Genomic DNA, 18,136 nt, shown 5'->3' with positions numbered 1-18,136 from the left:
TGCGTGCCACCTCTGGCATGCGTGCCATAGGTTCGTCATCATGGGTTTAGAGCCTTATCTACTGTATTTGTTCCCAAGGGAGAGCTGCTAGATTGGGGAGATTCCTGTATTACAGGCAGAATGTAATAAAGTAGCTAGCTTGAGCTCTGCCCACATGGGCTTGGTTGTTGGTGGCTTCAATCATGGTGCTATAATTTCCATCCTTCCTGTTTTGACCACACAATGGACACTACTGATTCCCCCCCCCCATTCATTTCATCAGAGAAAGCAAACAATGAATTCAGAACTATATGTGAAAGTTGCTAGATTTCTGCAGTTACATACTCATTTTTATTATAAATAAAGAATGCACGTAATCGGTACTGATGGAAGGTCAAATGCTGAAATAAGTATGTGATTTTTTAAAATGTGTTTAAAATGAAGTTTCATTAGTATTGACTACCAAAATACATTGGCTTTACTTCTGTGTTCTTTCCAATCAGTGCTGTCTATGCTTTGGCTGCTGTAGGGGAATTCTGTATTATTACTGAGGGTCTCTGTATCTCAAGTGGTATTCTTTGGCTGAGCTGATTTCTTTCTGGCTCACCTATGGCAAATTTAGAAAAGGCTTTCTTGTTGAAGTATTGCTTTCCAGAATTACAGATTGATTACAGTCAAAAGGAACTGAAGGCTAAGGGGAGACATAAAAACAGTCTTCTAATGTTTAAAGGCCTGTCATAGAGAAGATGGGTTTATTCTCCAGAGCTCCTGAAGGTAGGACAAGAACTATTAGGTGGAAGCTAACAAGATCTAAATTCAAAATAAGGAAGAATTTCCTGACCAAAAGAATTATAGATAGTTGTTGACTTATTACTGCAATTGGAATCAGAACTTCTGTTACTAAGCGGTGCGGTTGTTAAATGAGTCACACCTTATTTTATGACCCTTTTTCCTGTGACTGTTAAGCAAATCACATCATTAAGGGAATCTGGCTTCCAAATTGATTTGGTTTGTTGGAAGCTCTCCTGGGAAGGGTGCCAGTGGCAATCATGTGACCCCATGGGTACATATGTGCCGATTGCTAAAATTTTGAATATAAGACTTTACGCTGTATCCTATTCAAGAGGATCTTAACCAGGGTTGGCTGCAACCGGTTTAACAACCAGTTCTGTGAACATGCGCTTTGCATGTGCACGCACCTGACACACTTGCACGCAGCATTCAAAATACAGCAATTTGAAGCTCAGCTGCTTACCTTCTAAGGCAGCCCCGGTAAGTAGAACAGCGGAGGCGCAGAAATCAGCTGTTCCGCGTGAATCAGCTGAGCCAGAAAGAAGGAAATAAAGGACAGGATTGAGCAGGGGTGGGTGGGTGGGGCCAGCTGATCGTCGGAACTACCGGTTTGCTCGAACCGATCCGAACCAGCAGCAGCCCACCACTGATCTTAACCTAAGATCTTTTCCAGGAAATTATTCTCCTGCACTCACCCAATAAGAGACGTTTCAATAAAGGGGTACATTAATAGTTCAAACATTCACTTTATTCAGTAAATCGAGGGTTTTTTTTCTTCCACAGAAAGAGATGGTGATGTCCTATCAACTACCACTTGAAATGCTTGATGATCCATTTCAAAGGCAGAAATTAACAAGTGCTGCCAATGTGATTAGCAAAACTATGGGTGAGTGAAAATGTCAATGATCTGGAAAATTTGAGTTCTTTTTTTTTTTAACAACAAAACAACTTCAGTACCATTATTATATTACAAACAATTAAGTTTTCATGGTCCGAAATTCATTTAAATTTGTGTTGTGTTGTATTATTTACAAAACTAAGAAGGGTCTTCCCCAGAGTGGGGTCAAAAAAGGCAAGATGGCAACTATAATGATGCTGTTGTAACCCCATCTGTTTTCATGTGTTTTCACAACCTTGATTATTTTTTTTTAACCATTCTGTGGTTAACATCCCCTGGTCCTCCCCTCTAATTCTGCCAAAAAAGTCCTGAATTCAAACAGGAACGCAACTTCATTGTCTCTAACTTAAGCAATAATTATTACGACTATCACATCCCTAAAGCTTTACAAGCAGATTAAAGGTGTGCAGATTGGTGACCAGGGGTGGGCTGTTGCCGTTGTAACAACCGGTTCAGCTGGAACTGAAAATGCATGTGCACAGAATAAAAAAAACGGTGATTATATAGGATGTGATAGCGCCAGGGCAAGTGGGCGGGGCCAGCCCTGGTCAGAACTACCAGTTCTCCCGAACAGGTCTGAACCAGCAGCAGCCCACCATTGTTACTGACCACTAGAATGCTAAATTGAAATATGTGTGACAAAGCATCTTTTTGGTCTGACCTTAATCTCCCATGATTTAGATCCAGTGCGCTATTCCAGGGCCTAACCCTAGAGTCACACACTGTACCATATACCTCTACAACAGAGTTCTCCAATCTTTCTGGATTGGTGGTGAGAGGGGCAGGAGGGACAGGCACCTTTTACACTCACATGTGCATACGTGAATGGGGCCGCGAGCGTGCGCATGATACAAATGGGGCCATTAGCCCCTGGACGCTCCCAGCAACGCTGGTGCCCTCATGGCTCTTGCAGCAACGCTAGCGCGAGGAGTGTGTGCGTGCATTAGGTTGGGGACCCTTGCTCTACAACACTTTAAAAAGAACTTGTAGATTTCCCCTAAAGAAAATTATTGTTAGTCTGGTCCCAGCTTGGGCATTTAGGAAAGAAAGGTCCTCAATTCCATTTGCACTGAAAGGAATACTTTTACTAAAGCTAAGTAGTTACAGCATAAGAAAAGCCAGTTCTGAATATTCCTTCATAAAGCTGATAGTTTTCCCTTCTCCTGGAGTTATCTCGCTAGTTTTTGTTTTTATTTTATTTTATTTTATTTTATTTTATTTTATTTTATTTTATTTTTATTTATTTATTTATTTATTTTCATCAAGCATGTATTAGATAACAGATATAAGTATAAACATAACTGAATACATGAAATGGATATGAATAAATGGGGACAGTAGGCACACTCGTGCGCTTATGCATGCCCCTTAAAGACCTCTTAGGAATGGGGTGAGGTCAACAGTAGACAGTCTAAGGTTAAAGTTTTGGGGGTTTGGGGAAGAAACCACAGAGTCAGGTAGTGCATTCCAGGCATTGACCACTCTGTTACTGAAGTACAGTGGTGGGTTCCATCCGGTTCCATCCAGTTCCGCCGAGCCGGTAGCGGTGACAATATGACATCACCAAACCGGTTCTAGCCTCTCCGTCCACCCCCCCACCCCACCCGCGTTATTCTTACCTTTTATTTGGCCCCACCCCCAATCTATTGCTGCCTCCTGAGTCCCAGCTGATGGGCTATAAGGAAAAAAACTGTTTAAACTCTTGCCGTGGGGCTTCAAAGGGCCGCCCTACAGCTGGTGAGTGGTAAAAGGCCGTTTGGTGGTAGACCGGAGCCTGCAAAAATAAATGGGCAGACCAGTGCCTGCAAAAATACATGAGTAGACTGGTGCCTACAAAAATAAATGGGTAGACCGGTACAGCTCTGCAAGCAGTTAAAAGGCTGGTAGACCAGTACCTCTGCTAAATCCTAAAGAATTGTCACATGACCATCAAGCCACGCCCACAAAATAAGCCATGCCCACAGAACCGGTAGTAAAAAATTTTAGAACCCACCCCTGCTGAATTCGTATTTTCTGCAATCAGGTTTGGAGTGGTTTACCTTAAGTTTGTATCTATTGTGTGCTTGTGTAGTGTTGTGGTTGAAGCTGAAGTAGTCCTTGACAGGTAGGACATTTTAGCTGATAATTTTAAGTACTATGCTTAGGTCAGACCGAAGACGGCGAAGTTCTAAATTGTCTAAGCCCAAAATTTCAAGTCTGGTGGCATAAGGTATTCTGTTGCGAGCAGAGGAGTGGAGGACTCTTCTTGTGAAATATCTCTGGACTCTCTCAATTGTATTAATGTCCGATATGCAGTGCAGATTTCAGACCGATCAGCTGTATTCAAGAATTGGTCTAGCAAAATTTTGTATGCCCTAGTTTGCAGTTCAATATTACCGGAGAAGAAGCTACGCAAGATTAGGTTAACAACTTTTAATGCTTTTTTGACAATGCTGTTAACAGTGGGCTCTGGCACATAGATCGTTTTGAGATGAGTACTCTGACAGAGTGAGGGTTATCTTACAAGGTTGTATCAGCCCAGCTCATATTTTGTGTTTTGATTTTTTTTTTGCCAATGTGCAAGACAGAGCATTTGTTGGTTGAGATTTGGAGTCGCCAATTGTTTGACCATTCTGACAGATAGTCAAGGTCTTTTTGTAGGGTAGCAGCATTGTTGGTGGTGTTGAATAGCTTTACATCATCAGCAAAGAGAATGCAGTTGCTTATAATATGATTGCAAAGGTCGTTTATGTAAAGTATAAAGAGTGTGGGTCCTAAAACGCTTCCTTGGGGGACCCTGCTGTTAACTGGTGCAGGGTTTCATAGAGCATTCCCTATTTTGACTACTTGTTGCCCTGTTTGATAGGAACGCAGCTATCCACTTATGCAGGGTTAAATAAAGTTTAAATTTGTTGTTTGGGTAAGAATTCTACGTTGGGCATTCTTTAATGAGCGTTCGCATTCCGTTCCCATGCCTCTGTCCTTGGATCATTCAACCATAGTTTCTGGTTGGCATTTCTGGTCCTTGTCATCCCTTCTCCCCATATCCTCCTTCCCTCCCCCCCTCCCCATTTACAGCAGGCTGCAATCAAAACAAACCGTAGCTGAAGCAGTCTGATGGCAGATCTGACAATTATTTTGTTTAAACAAAAATCAGAATATCTTGACTGTTGTAAATATTAAAACAGAATCCAGAATGGGGCTGCGCATTCAACTGTGACCGAGAACTTTTCAGGCCAGGCAGAGTTAAACGCCATTCCCAATATGTCCTGCAACCCAATTCTCAAGATGGTTGAATCTGTCTGGTAACTCTTGTTTGCTACCTTCACCAGGAGCAGCTGCTGAACATATTGGGTAATAGGTTTTGTTCCTTTTTGTTCTTCAACACTTAGTGTGCATCTGTATGTGTATGTATTTTTACGTGTGTGTTTGTCAGAGAGAGAGGGAAATGTAGAAAATGTCACAACCTTATTTGTTCTATACTGCAGAAAGAGAGCTGTATAATTTATAGCAGTGTTTCTGTAGGACAAGACATAGCAGAGCCTGGGGAGGAGTCAAGACAGGAATTAGCCTGGAATCCTTATGTTGCCACAAGCAGTCCAAAACCAGCCCCCCTCTTGAATTCCATTGACTCTTTTCTAATGACAATTTAGTGCTGATAGTTAGTTGATTAGATTCTTGTATATGAATCATAAATCTTCTAGAACCAGAACTTTATGTCAATTTCGAAGCGTGTTTATGCTGTTGCAACCATTATTGCTTCTCAGTTTGCCAAAAAACCAAGGGGGAGATGGAACGTGGGCTCCAGACATCAAGAAGACGAGCAGTGAGAGCAAAGGACACTTTGGCAGGTGTCTGCCAACACTTAAATACTTTTTCTCATAACAGTACAATGACACTCAATTGGACAATGTGACCTGCACTAATAGGGGGAGGGAGAATTCTATTCTTTAATTATGTGGGTTAGCTAGATCTGGTTTTGCCCCCATCAGTGCCAAAATGATGTACTGAATAAAGTTTAGCATTCAGAGATCATAATGTCTCGAACGTGCTTGCTTTGGTTGGGTTCGTCAGTCGGAATATTGACACTTGGTGTGTGATTCTGATTCCATATGCCTGACATTTTCTCAGCGTTGGCTCTTTTAAAAGATGTGGACTTGCACTCCCAGAGTTGGCTGGCCAGCTGGCTGAGGAATTCTGGGAGTTGAAGTCCATACCTCTTAAAAGGATCATGGTTGAGAAACTGTCAAGCTTATAGTCTACAGGTGGTACTTGAACTGAACCCACATTTATGGTCCATGTGACCCACAGTAGCAGTCCATGCGACCAGATCTGACTTTATGATTTCTTTGTAGTAGTTGTTAAGCAAACAGTTGTGAACACTATTGTCATTATATGAACCTATTATTTACAACGGGGTGGCCTTGACCAGAAACTGAAAGTAAACACGGACATAATTGTGGACACATGACCATGAAGGACTGCAAAACCCTATATATGCAGCTGAGTGCCCAAAATGTCACATGACCCCAGGGCAGATGTTGGAACTTCAAAGCCAGATCGTAAATGTCGTTTTGGAGTCTGTTGTAACATTGAAGTGCCACTTAGTGATAATGAATTGAGGACTACCTGTGCAGTCAAGAATCAGAAGGTGTCCCAGCAGCAGCTTTTCTGACTAACAAACTTTATGAAAAGACGTATCATATGCATTTGTTAGTTTAGATGCACTTTCAGGTTAATCATGTGTATTAGTGCCAGTGATTTTTACTTGAAAGTAAAAACAGAAATTGTTATTCTGCATTAAGTTCTAAAATAATAACTCATAATTATGTTCCTTTTGGTCTTCAGAATGGGAAGAATCCAAATTTGAATTTCCTCCCAGCCTGAAAGAAGCTATCAAAAAGTACCTGACTTGGGAGTGCTGTTCGCTGTGGTTACAAATAAAGAATATATTGAAGAAAATAATGATAAATCCTTTAATGGAACTATTTATTACACTGTGCATTATAACAAATACCATGCTGATGGCATTGGAAAAACTTTCATTATCACCAGAACAGGTTACTAAAGGAAATAACGTAAGTGAATTCAATTTCTTATGAAGGTGCATGCCAGCCAATAATTATGTTTTCTGGGAAAATGTTCCTTTCTGAAAGCTCGGTACTCTAAATGTTGTACCTATTAATTATGCATTAAATTATTCATTTTCTTCTACTCAGATCTCTGAACTCAGTCAGTTGCATAATGAAGTGGCCAAGGCATCTTCAGGAGCAGTCAAGAAAACTCAAGATGGTTTTACTAATTGCCATTTTGATTTTTTAATACCTTCTTACCCATTATGTGCCCCTGGAAGTGGCAGGCAGATGAGAAAAGAAAATAGTACAACAATTATAATCCTTCCATAGGCGTGAAAGCCTATGGGTGACTGGGTGACTTCGGCTCAATCATCAGGAAACAGGGAGTTTTAGTCCTGCCTTACACATGAAAGCCAAATGGCTGACTTTGGACCAATCACCAGGAGACTCTGAGTTCTAGTCCCATCTTACGCATGAAAGCCAGCTGGGTGACTTTGGGCCAGTCAATATCTCTCAGCTCACCTCACCTCACAAGTCTGTTATCATAGGGAAAATCGGAGGAGGAAGGCTTATTAGGGATATTCACCATCTTGAGTTACTTATTAAGTAATAAAGGAGGGATAAAAATCTAATAAATAAATAAATAGACTTTGCCTTCTGCAATAACAAATCTGGAGCTGTCAGTCTTTCATAGTTCTGATGTACTTTCTTGCAGGTATTCACTGCCATTTTCACGGCTGAAATGGTCCTCAAGATGATTGCCCTGGATCCGTATTACTATTTTCAGTGCTCCTGGAATGTGTTTGACTTCATTGTGGTTATTACAGGCATAATAAACCTGTTGCTGAGCAAGCGGGCGCCAATTTTCAGAACGGTAATAAAGAACCCTTTTGATTCAGTCAAGTACAAATCTTTTATGTCTATCCTGTGAACAAACACCTTCTTTTTAAAGGAAACAAATTAGAATGCTAAATTTGAGTAATGAAGTGCCTTATTTTGGGCAATAATTTGGCCAGCTTTTGCTGGATGCATTATTCTGCGTTGTTGTCTTGGTACAGTACAAGGTGAGACCAAATAATATATAATAATGACAATTATGTCTTGTTGATAGGATCCTCTTCTTTTGAGCAGCCCTGCTAGAATAGCTCCTCACCAGAGAAACACCATATGAAGCAGCATATTTACCGGTTGATTCAGAGAGCATTTGCTGGCATCAGGAAGCATTTGTAATCGTCTCTGGATCATTAACGACAAACATGTACTATGTATAATTTCAGATGTAAATGTCATCCTCTTGTACAAGTGGATGTTTATACAAAAGGGCATTTTGACCTTCCTTTTGGTATGAATAGTCTGATACATTTATTTTATCAGTAGAATGAACTGTGTGCATAGTATAAAACTCAAATCTAACTGCTGGATTTCTGTGTTCTTTCCTTTCCTCCCCAACCCTGCCTTATCCCCAACAGCTGAGAATCTTCAAACTTTCAAAATTTTGGCCAGCTTTAAATAAGCTTATGAAAATAATGTTGAAATCAGTAGGCCCTCTGGGTAACCTCACCCTCGTTCTGATATTCACTGTATTCATTTTCGCTGTGGTTGGCAAGCAAGCCTTTGGGAATTACTACAGCGCTGTCCCTGCTAATGCTAACATCTGCAACAACGATAGTATGCCGATTTGTGCTTCCAGTAATAGTTCTGAGACATGCCAGTTGCGTTGGCATATGAAGGATTTTTTGCATTCATTTCTTATTATATTCCGAATTCTGTGCGGAGAATGGATTTCCACCATGTGGGAATGCATGCAGATTGCCGGGGAAGGACGATGCATAATTCTGTTCATGCTGGTCCTGGTTTTAGGAAACCTGGTGGTAAGTTTCCAAATATTTTTGTCAGGACTATTTAAATTGGAGCCTTTCTCAATTAACAAAACGAGGAAGGGGAACTTTCCCTTCCAAAGTCCTGTCATCTAATTTCTTCTTCTGTAGATATGATTTACTTCTAGAATAATGCATAATGTGAATTTTTATTTATTTATTTATTTATTAGTCTTTGCATTTATTTGTTTCCTCAATCTCGCATCTTTATCAGAGCTGATAAGCTTTTATAATACAGGTAAAAGTCTTCAACTTGCAGCTACAACTGAGACCAACATTTCTGTTGCTAAGTGAGATAGTTGTTAAGTGAATTGCGCTCCATTTTACAACCTTTCTTGTCACCGTTGTTAAGAGAATCCCTGCAGCTGTTCAGTTGTAAAGTGAATCTAGCTTCCCCATTGACTTTGCTTGTCAGAAGGTCACAAAAGGGGATTACATGACGCCAGGACAAGTCATAAATACATGTCAATTACCAAGCATGCGAATTTTGACCACCTGACCATGGAGATGCTGTAACGGTTGAAAGTGTGAAAAACGGCCATAAGTCACTTTTTCAGTACCATTGGAAGTTCGAAAGGTCACTAAATGAATGGTTGTAAAATGAAGATTACCTATAGTTTTTTTAAAAAAAAAAAACCCCAAAAACTTTCTTTCTCCACTGAGATGATCTCATGATAGTTTTTCTTCTATGTATTGCTTTCTTGCTCATCTTGGATGTTAAACAGAGTTGCATCCTAGTTTATCCTTGGATAAAGCACCATAGATTAGCGGTCACCAACCATTGCGGCTTGGCAGCCCACCTGGTGGAAAAGAACCAGGGTGTGCGAGCAGTGGGCTGTACAAGCAGCTAGACTCACGCGAGCAGTGGACCAGCATGCGTGCAGCTCGACTGCAAGTTGAGCTGCGTGCATATGTGCTTGTGCGTCAACCCACCACTCACTTGAGTTGAGCTGCGTGCGTGTATGTCAGCCCACCACTGATGTGGACTGGTTGCAAATAGGCCACAGCCCAGTAATGGGCTGTGGCCTGGGGGTTGGGTACCCCAGCCAAAGGGACCATCTTGGGAACAATTTCCCAGAAGAACTTTGCTGGAATAGTTTTCTTGTATTCTATGCAACAACTACAGCAGTAGAGCCAGTAGATGGCAGTGTTTGTAAGTTTGCTAGTTTTATCTATGGTATGCTCTGTCTTTTCTCTATATAGAAAGTTTCCTGTTTCCTTCTAACAATTAAGCAGTAAAGCACATGGTGACTGTGCATTTTGTTTGTTCTGTAAGGTGTCAGCCCTGGAGGCCATTTTTTACTTTGGATCTTCAGGGCTGCCATACTTAGTGCTGTGGAAAACTGGGAGGGGGGATTGCATGAAGTTATGGGGATATCTAGCCATAATAACATTCCTTTCTCTGAGAGCCTAGGACATTCAGCCTGCACCTGGAGTGGCGTGACTGGGAGGCATCTCCCGTTGGGATGGTGCATTGATTAGACCATGTGATGGACATGTGGGTGCAGGGGAAGGGACTTGGGCTTTCTTTTGGGTGGGGAAAACCTGGAAGCTTTCAAATTCAGGTTTTCCCAGGTGTGCCAATATGACATCTGTAATAAAATGGAACTTTGGGGAACTTCTAGCCTTGGAGTCTTCTTGCATTGGGGGTGTTACCTGGAACCTTGATATAAGGTTATATAAACAGAATTTCTAGCAAACTTAATAAATAATCCATAATGCTACTAGAAAAATTAAATTCACTTCATGGAAGTCATCAGGAGTCAAACTTAGTTTGCTTGAGCAAACTTTTGCCAGATTGAAGGAATGGTCTAAATTACTCACCTTGGGAAACAATGTGTTGCACTATTCATTCCTTCATGATTTGTTTGTTTTTTTCATTGTTCAAGTCATACTATTTTCACTGGTTTCAAGCACAGCCAGAGAAAAGCTGGAATTAACACCTGCTATCTCCTGTGTTAACCCTTCAGACTTTATACTGGATGCCCACTCTTTCCACCCTCAGAGAAGGAATCGTGACTTTCTTTCTCAGACAGGTCTTTAGCATTAAATTAGTAAATATTTTAGCAAATGCTTTTACTGGACTTTTGTCAGTTAGCTGCCTTGAGGATTCTGTGGGTGGAAACGGTGGCATGGATTGAAACTTATATATAAGTTCCTAATAGGGAAATGGAATTTGATTGTAGCTTCCTAACTCCCTTACCTTGTGTTAAATAGTCCAGTGAGAAGCAGGTGAAAATTTTTTATCGTTATTTCAGGAGCAAAACTAAAGAGTTGGCAATATTTGAGCACAGGTGTTCTCATAGACCACTTTCAGAGCATACTATTTACACCGCAGTGGAAAATGACTTGATATTGTAATCCTATGTTTATCTATTCAGAAATATGCCCTATGAATAGGATTGTAGGATGAATATAGGTAGTCTTCGACTTACGACCACAATTGAGCCCTATATTTTTCATTACTAAGCGAGACAGTTGTTAGGTAAGTTTTTGCCCCAGAGCCTTGGTAGTACAGGGGTTTAAGGCACCCTGTTATTAAGCTTATTAAGACCAGCTGCCTGCAATTACTGCAGGGTTCGAATCTCGCCAAGGCTCAAGGTTGACTCAGCCTTCCATCCTTTCTAAGGTAGGTGAAATGAGGACCCAGTTTGTGGGGGCAATAAGCTGACTTTGTATAAATATACAAAAGGATGAAGGCTATTGCTGAGCACATTGTAAGCCGCCCTGAGTCTTCGGAGAAGGGCAGCATATAAATCAAAATAAAATAAAATAAAATAAAATAAAATTATGACCTTCCTTGCCAATTAACGGCAGTTGTTAAATTAGTAATATAGTTGTAAAGTGAATCTGTCTTCCCCATTGACTTTGCTTGTCAGGAGGTCTCAAAAAGGGATCCCATGATTCTTGGACACTCCAGTTGTCAATAATGTCAGTTATCAAGCACCTGGTTTTTGATCATGTGACTATGGGGATTCTGCAATGGTCATCATTGTGAAAAGTGGTCCTAATCCTAAATCCCTTTTTCAAGGCTGTTGTCTTCAAGTGGTCACTACATTACTTCAAGTGGTCACTACATTGTAAGCCGAGGACTGCTTGTCTCTTACTCTCAAATAGTTACTTTTCTATTTTTTAAAAAAATCTTGCTTTTTTCCACCCCACTCAGGTCCTCAACCTCTTTATCGCTCTGCTGCTGAGTTCCTTCAGTAGCAGTGATTCAGAAACAGAAGCAGATAATCACAAACCTGACCCTGGAAAGGCTTTAGCACTCATCCAGAGTGGGCTGCGATTTGTCAGACTCTTCCTAAGGGATTGGTGTTGCCATGTCTTCTTGAAGAAGCTGAGGATGACAGGCACACAAAAAAAGAACGAGACAACCGTCATTGAAAGGTCCTATGATGCTGAATCCACGAAAGAGATCTCGGTGAACTTCACTAGCAAGGAATCCTTTGGGAATTGGGATAAACTTCCATGGGATAGAAAGCAGGAAGATTTTGTGACCGATTACAGGGAGGTTCCCACTATTCCCCTGGCTGAACTGGAGACATTAAGTGTTGAGGAAATGGACCTTAGTACCCTGGTAGGAAATAATTATCCTGACTTGCTGGGGGGTGGGTGGGTTTCCCTATAAAGTATAATTAAACAATTGGGGAAAAATTCTTTCTAGTTTTTATGTGGTTCTGTATTGGCTTCCTTTTTTTGTTGACATGTTCCAACCGAATTTTCCATTAGCCATTGTTAATTTTAGGAGGCATCAGAAGGGATGAAACAGGTTAATTGGTAATAAAAGCTCTTTGCCAGGACAACAAAATTGAAAAAAATCATGACTACAAGTAGTCCTGTAATTACAACAGTGGTGGGTTCCTCCTGGTTCGGCTGGGCCGGTAGCGGTAACGATATGACGTCACCGAACCGGTTCTCTTTGGGAGCTGGGGCCCCCTGCCCCCCCGCGTTATTCTTACCTTTTATTTTGCCTCACCCCCAATCTATTGCTGCTTCCTGAGTCCCAGCTGATCGGCTAGAAGGAAAAAAACTGTTTAAACTCTTGCTGTGGGGCTTCAAAGGGCCGCCCTACAGCTGATCAGTGTTAAAAGACAGTGTGGTGGTAGACCGGTGCCTCCAAAAAGGAATGAGTAGACCGGTGCCTCCAAAAACGAATGAGTAGATCAGTGCCTCCAAAAACGAATGGGTAGACTGGTACAGTTCTGCAAGCAGTTAAAAACCTGGTAGACCAGTACCTCTGCTAAATACTAAAGAATTGTCACATGATCATCAAGCCACGCCCACAAAATAAGCCACACCCACAGAATCAGTAGTAAAAAAATTTAGACCCCACCCCTGAATTACAACCATAATTGGGACCAAACTTTCCACTGTTAGACAAGGCAATTGTTAAGTGAATCGTGCCTGATTTTATGATCCTGTTTGCCATGGTTGTTAAGCACTTCACTACAGTGAATCATGCAGTTGCTAAGTGAACCTGGCTTCCCCCATTGACTTTGCTTGTTGGAAACTGTCAGGGAATATTGTATATGGGGATCACGTGACCCAGGTGGGCGTGGCTTAATTAGTGGGTGGGGCTTGGTGATAAGGTGACTGGGTGGGCATGGCCAAGTCAATGTCACTTCTTTGCCCTTTTTTAACCTACAAAACACAACACAACACAACTGGCTCACCCATAATGTAAAAGCAGCTGTGCTAGACCCAAAATGGCCCCACAACAAGCAGGAACCTCACACAGCCACAAAAAGCCCAAAAAAACAACTTTCACACTTTACACACACACAACACAACACAACACAACTGGTTACCCACAACGTAAAAGCAGCTGTGCTAGACCCAAAATGGCCCCTGTAACAAGTAGGAACCTCACACAGCCACAAAAGCCCAAAAAACCAACTTTCACACTTTACACACACAAAATTCCACATACAGCTTTGTGAGATTTTGTGTGTTTGTGTAGTTAGAGTGAAACACTACAGAAACACACTAAATCTCAGAAAGCTGCACAAATATTATTTTATTTTAATTTATTTTTATTTTTATATAAAAGCAGCTAAATTTAAAACTTCCTAAACTTTAAATGGCTAGGTCTAAAAAAAGAACAAGTAAAAAAAAACCCAATTAACTATTTTTTTTAAAGCTCCCAAAGGGAGAAAAAAACTTACCCAACAGAACAGGGGTCTCCAACCTTGGCAACTTTAAGACTTGTGGACTTCAACTCCCAGAATTCCTCAGCCAGCTTTGCTGGGAGTTGAAGTCCACAAGTCTTAAAGTTGCAGATAGAGCTGCTCACCGATGAGCTTGATTGCAGGCAGGGAGATTCAGTTGCTTGCTGATGCAATGGATTGCTTTGCGACCAGCAGCTGACGTAAACAAGCTGGAGACTGGCGGGGGGGGGGAGGGGGGAAGAAACTTTTTTTTCTTTTAAATGGGTCTGACAATCCAAGCTGAGTTGCCTGATGAGTAGGCAACTCATCTGGGATCGTCAGAGCTTGCCCACCGCCATCGCTACCTACTTGCCCGAGCCGGTCTGAACCGGGAGCATTTCACTCCTGACGTGACTCCAGGATGCTGCAATCAGCATAAATACATTCCTGTATTTGAGCACCTGAATTTTGATCATGTGACAGTGCAGATAAAGGTAGTCCTCAACTTATGACCACAATCAGGCCCCAAATTTACATTGTTAAGTGAGAAATTTGTTAAGTGAGTTTTGTCCCATTTTATGACTTTTTTTTGACACATTTGTTAAGTGAATCATTGCACTTGTTAAATTAGTAACAAGGTTGTCTGGCTTCCCCCTGGACTTTGCTTGTCAAAAATTTGCAAAAGGGGAAGTTACTTGATGCATATACAATACAAAGCAATGCATGTTTCATGCCCAAAGGATGTGGATGACATAATTTGCTCTTGTGTGTTCATTACATCGATAATATTTCAGAATAAATGTTTAAGATTTTGTCATTTCTTTACTGCTTTTGATACCATTTTATGTTTGGGATGGAACTTCATGACATTCTTGAAGAAACTTGAAGAGGAAAACATTTTGGCGTATCAAACGATTCCTTGGGTGTCTTTTTCTAGGAGAACAATCTGCGAAAGAGGAGAGAAATACCAGTATACCAACGCCAAAATCGAAGGCTCTCTTCTCAAGTTTCTGAAACTACAAGTATTTGGTCTTTAGATGTTCCCAAGGTAAAGCAAATAAAAATGAACTGGACATCTTCATTACTTGCTGAGAAAATGATACTTTGCATTCTCTAAAATTTGCCCAGAGAAGTTACCATTCTTAGATTACTCTTACAAAAGGGTTCCAGAATTTTTTTTGTCTCAGCCCCTTGGCATGCAATGGGCCCTTCTTGTAAGCATGGAAAGGCAGAACTGATTTTGTTGGGGAGGACAAGGGGTCCTCTTTACTCCCATGGTACTTTACTACCCTTTGTCAGGGCAAGCAGCTTTTGAATTTAAAATCCAAGCAAATAGCATCCATTCTTCAAAGGTATGTCATTTGAGTGGACAATAAACCCCATAGGAACTGTAATTGTATAAACTCAAAATACTCTCAGTTCAGGGCACATCGTCCTATCGTAGCAACTGTTAGGTGTTTTTGTGCCAGCCATGGCAGTTTCTACAAAGGCCACCAGATGGGAACAAAGAGGCACCTTTGATCTCACTGGTGGGTCAAGGGGCTCCGGCCCCTGCAGCCCCTTTGGGGAAAGTTAATGGCCCTCCGGTCCACTCACACATTGGTAAGGGAGGGGCCATGGGCCCCTATAAGAACCCCTGCACAGGGGCTGCTCTCCCCTGCTCTTATTCTAACTTCCTATGGGACTGATCCATGGGCTCAATCCAGGCATGGATGCCTCCATGCCAGGGAACTCATTTTACTCCACTTTTACTTCTAAATAAAGACTTAATTTGATGGCATCCTTGTGTGCTGACTTTTCTTGGAAGTGCCCTCAACGAACCATCGATCTTCGTGAGATCCCTCACAGCAACAAGGCCAATCAAAACATTCAATAAATCTTTTTACATTTCACTCATTCATTTGTTTATTTGTTATCTAATTGACTTACACAGCCACCCGTCGACACATGATTCAGGGCAAACCATGAAATGTATAAACAATGACTCAAATTTTAATTTTTTTTACAAGGAAACACAGTATAAATGTGGCAGTTACGGTAGGAAATAGGAAATACATATGTACATACAGTGGCTTGCCTCCAGAAGTTGTGGAGTTTTTAAGAAGAGATTGCACTGCCATTTGTCTGAAGTGGTATAGAGCAGGACTGTCAAACTCCCGGCCCACGGGCCGGATGTGTCACACACTGGCCACGCCTACGCCCGGTTTAGCGAAAGGGGGGGGGAAAGTCCCGATACGTCATATGAAGCCGCTGTGATGCTGTGAGTTTGACACCCCTGGTATAGGGTCTCCTGCTTGAGCAGGGGGTTGGACTAGATGACCTCCAACTCTGTTATTCTGTGCAACTCTGTATTTTGCACACAAGCTGTTTGGGGCAGTGTAATGTCATCCAGAACCAAAGGTAGAAAATCTCCAGATACAGATAGTCCTCAAGTCACAATTTTCTTGTGGCTTACAATTATGTGTGTAACTTAAGCCATGGATAAATTTCCTATGTATCATAGGAGGTTTTCTGCATGTTACTTGGCAGTCTCAAAGCTCTGTTAAAAAAGTATGCTGAGTTTCAGCCTTTTGCTTTTCCTATCATGAATAGAATGTTCCTGAATAATGTGCAGAGCTGCCTTAATTCCTCATAAACTGATTTTGGTTTTTCTTTTCTCATATCCAGAGATCAGATTATGATACGAGCTGTTCAGATATCAGCACAGTGGATCAGAGATCTCCTATCCATCACGTGCCTGAAGTCAAGAAGGAACCTCAGGACTGTTTCCCACAAGGTGAAGACCAGCTTTCTTGGCAGAAAATTGGTCCAGTTAAACAAATCTGTTGAAATGTTGATCGGTGGCCTTCATCCTTCTTAGTAAATGTGCCAACTCCAATATAATGTTTCGCCTGGATTATTATTATTTACGTTATTCATTAAACATGAAACTCAGTCAACTGAACATTCAAAAGTGCATCACAAATACCATTGACTGGGGCTAATGGTTGATACGGGTTGCTGCCAGCGTCCTAGGTATCAACCAAGTGACACCCCTCCTGCGCGAGCTGCACTGGCTCCCAGTGGTCTTCCGGGTGCGATTCAAGGTGTTGGTTACCACCTTTAAAGCGCTCCATGGCACAGAACCTGGATACCTTTGAGACCGTCTTCTGCCACCAATAGCCTCCCACCGATCAGTCCGTTCCCACAGAGAGGGTCTCCTCAGGGTGCCATCAGCCAAGTTATGTCGGCTGGCGACACCCAGGGGGAGGGCCTTCTCTGTGGGAGCCCCAACCCTGTGGAATGAACTGCCCCCAGAAATGCGTAAGATCTCCGACCTCCGGGTGTTCCGCTGCGCACTGAAGACCCTGTTGTTCCGCCAGGCAGGGCTGTCAATATAATAATTTTAAATTGGGGTATTTTAATTTTTGGGGTTTTAAATCGGCCAAATCTATTTAATTATTTTAATTTTTAATTATTGTTGTGTCTTGTGTTTTTAAATTGGCTGTACACCGCCCTGAGTCCTTCGGGAGAAGGGCAGATGGGAATGTTTGATGGCGTTAAAGATCTCGTCACAAGATATAAGCTGTTCTGAGTAAAGACGCCTTTTGGAATTGACAGATGGTGTTCAAGTGATGCTCCAGTTCTGTTAAATTTGCCAGTGTTGGAAGAAATGTCCATCTGGGTTCATTTTCAAGTGGGGAGAAAGGCACTGGAAACATGGAGACTGCTTGGAAAGATGGTTTAATGGTGGGCAGGACCACATGGTTTTGAGGTTCTGGGCAAAAAAGCACATAGGTGAGAGACAGAGAAGAGATTTATACCCTCTGTTGGGCTTTGAATTTGAGCTTGTATTCTGATTGGTTGTCAGACTCCCATAGGGCCATGCAGGGGTAACTTGTAGGTTGTCTTTTGAGTCCCAAACTTGGTTGAAACTTGCTGGGTGATGCAATCTCCCCAGGTGCCATGTGGTGAGTTCTGTTGCTAGATGGGTAGAGGGCTAATCCTACCTTTGTTGTATCTTGGGTGAGGGCATTTGCTTATGAATAGACCTAGCTATCTCTTAAGTGCTGACATCTGCTGTGGGCTATTGAGAGTGAGTCTGCTTCCAGCCTAAAAAACATGTTTCTCCATTTCTTATCCAGGGACGTATAATATTCTGCCTTTTTAATATTTCCTAGAATATTTCATTTTTCTAGGAGAGGGGTGCGTGCTAACTTCCTACACCACCTATTTTATTTGCCATGGGGCTGCTCTAGGGTGCTTATAGCTCAACCTTTTATTTATGTTAAGCAAATTTATATTGCACAGCTTTAAAATTTATGTAAGTCCTGGTGGCTAAACAAACAATTGCTTCTAACTACGGGCCTGAAGAAGCAGCAAAAACGAATAGCTTTTGTTTCTCTG

At 41.7% G+C, this 18,136-nt stretch overlaps 1 protein-coding gene across 1 annotated transcript in view; it reads left to right on the top strand.

Annotated features, from left to right (window-relative positions):
- LOC117654780 (sodium channel protein type 5 subunit alpha-like) overlaps positions 1-18,136 on the top strand; it is a 63,830-nt gene that overhangs the window by 20,451 nt on the left and 25,243 nt on the right. The window contains exons 8-14 of the mRNA XM_087893692.1: positions 1,555-1,657; positions 6,497-6,726; positions 7,439-7,597; positions 8,193-8,594; positions 11,767-12,180; positions 14,688-14,798; positions 16,418-16,526. Of these exons, the coding sequence (XP_087749818.1) occupies positions 1,555-1,657; positions 6,497-6,726; positions 7,439-7,597; positions 8,193-8,594; positions 11,767-12,180; positions 14,688-14,798; positions 16,418-16,526 (1,528 nt within the window). The remainder of the gene's footprint in view (positions 1-1,554; positions 1,658-6,496; positions 6,727-7,438; positions 7,598-8,192; positions 8,595-11,766; positions 12,181-14,687; positions 14,799-16,417; positions 16,527-18,136) is intronic.

The sequence above is a fragment of the Pantherophis guttatus genome, chromosome 4 (assembly GCF_059756535.1).
Source record: "Pantherophis guttatus breed Tessera chromosome 4, ASM5975653v1, whole genome shotgun sequence".
In the NCBI taxonomy this organism is placed as follows: Eukaryota; Metazoa; Chordata; class Lepidosauria; order Squamata; family Colubridae; genus Pantherophis; species Pantherophis guttatus.
Note: the sequence above shows the minus strand (reverse complement) of the source record. Positions and strands in the feature narration are given on the sequence as shown.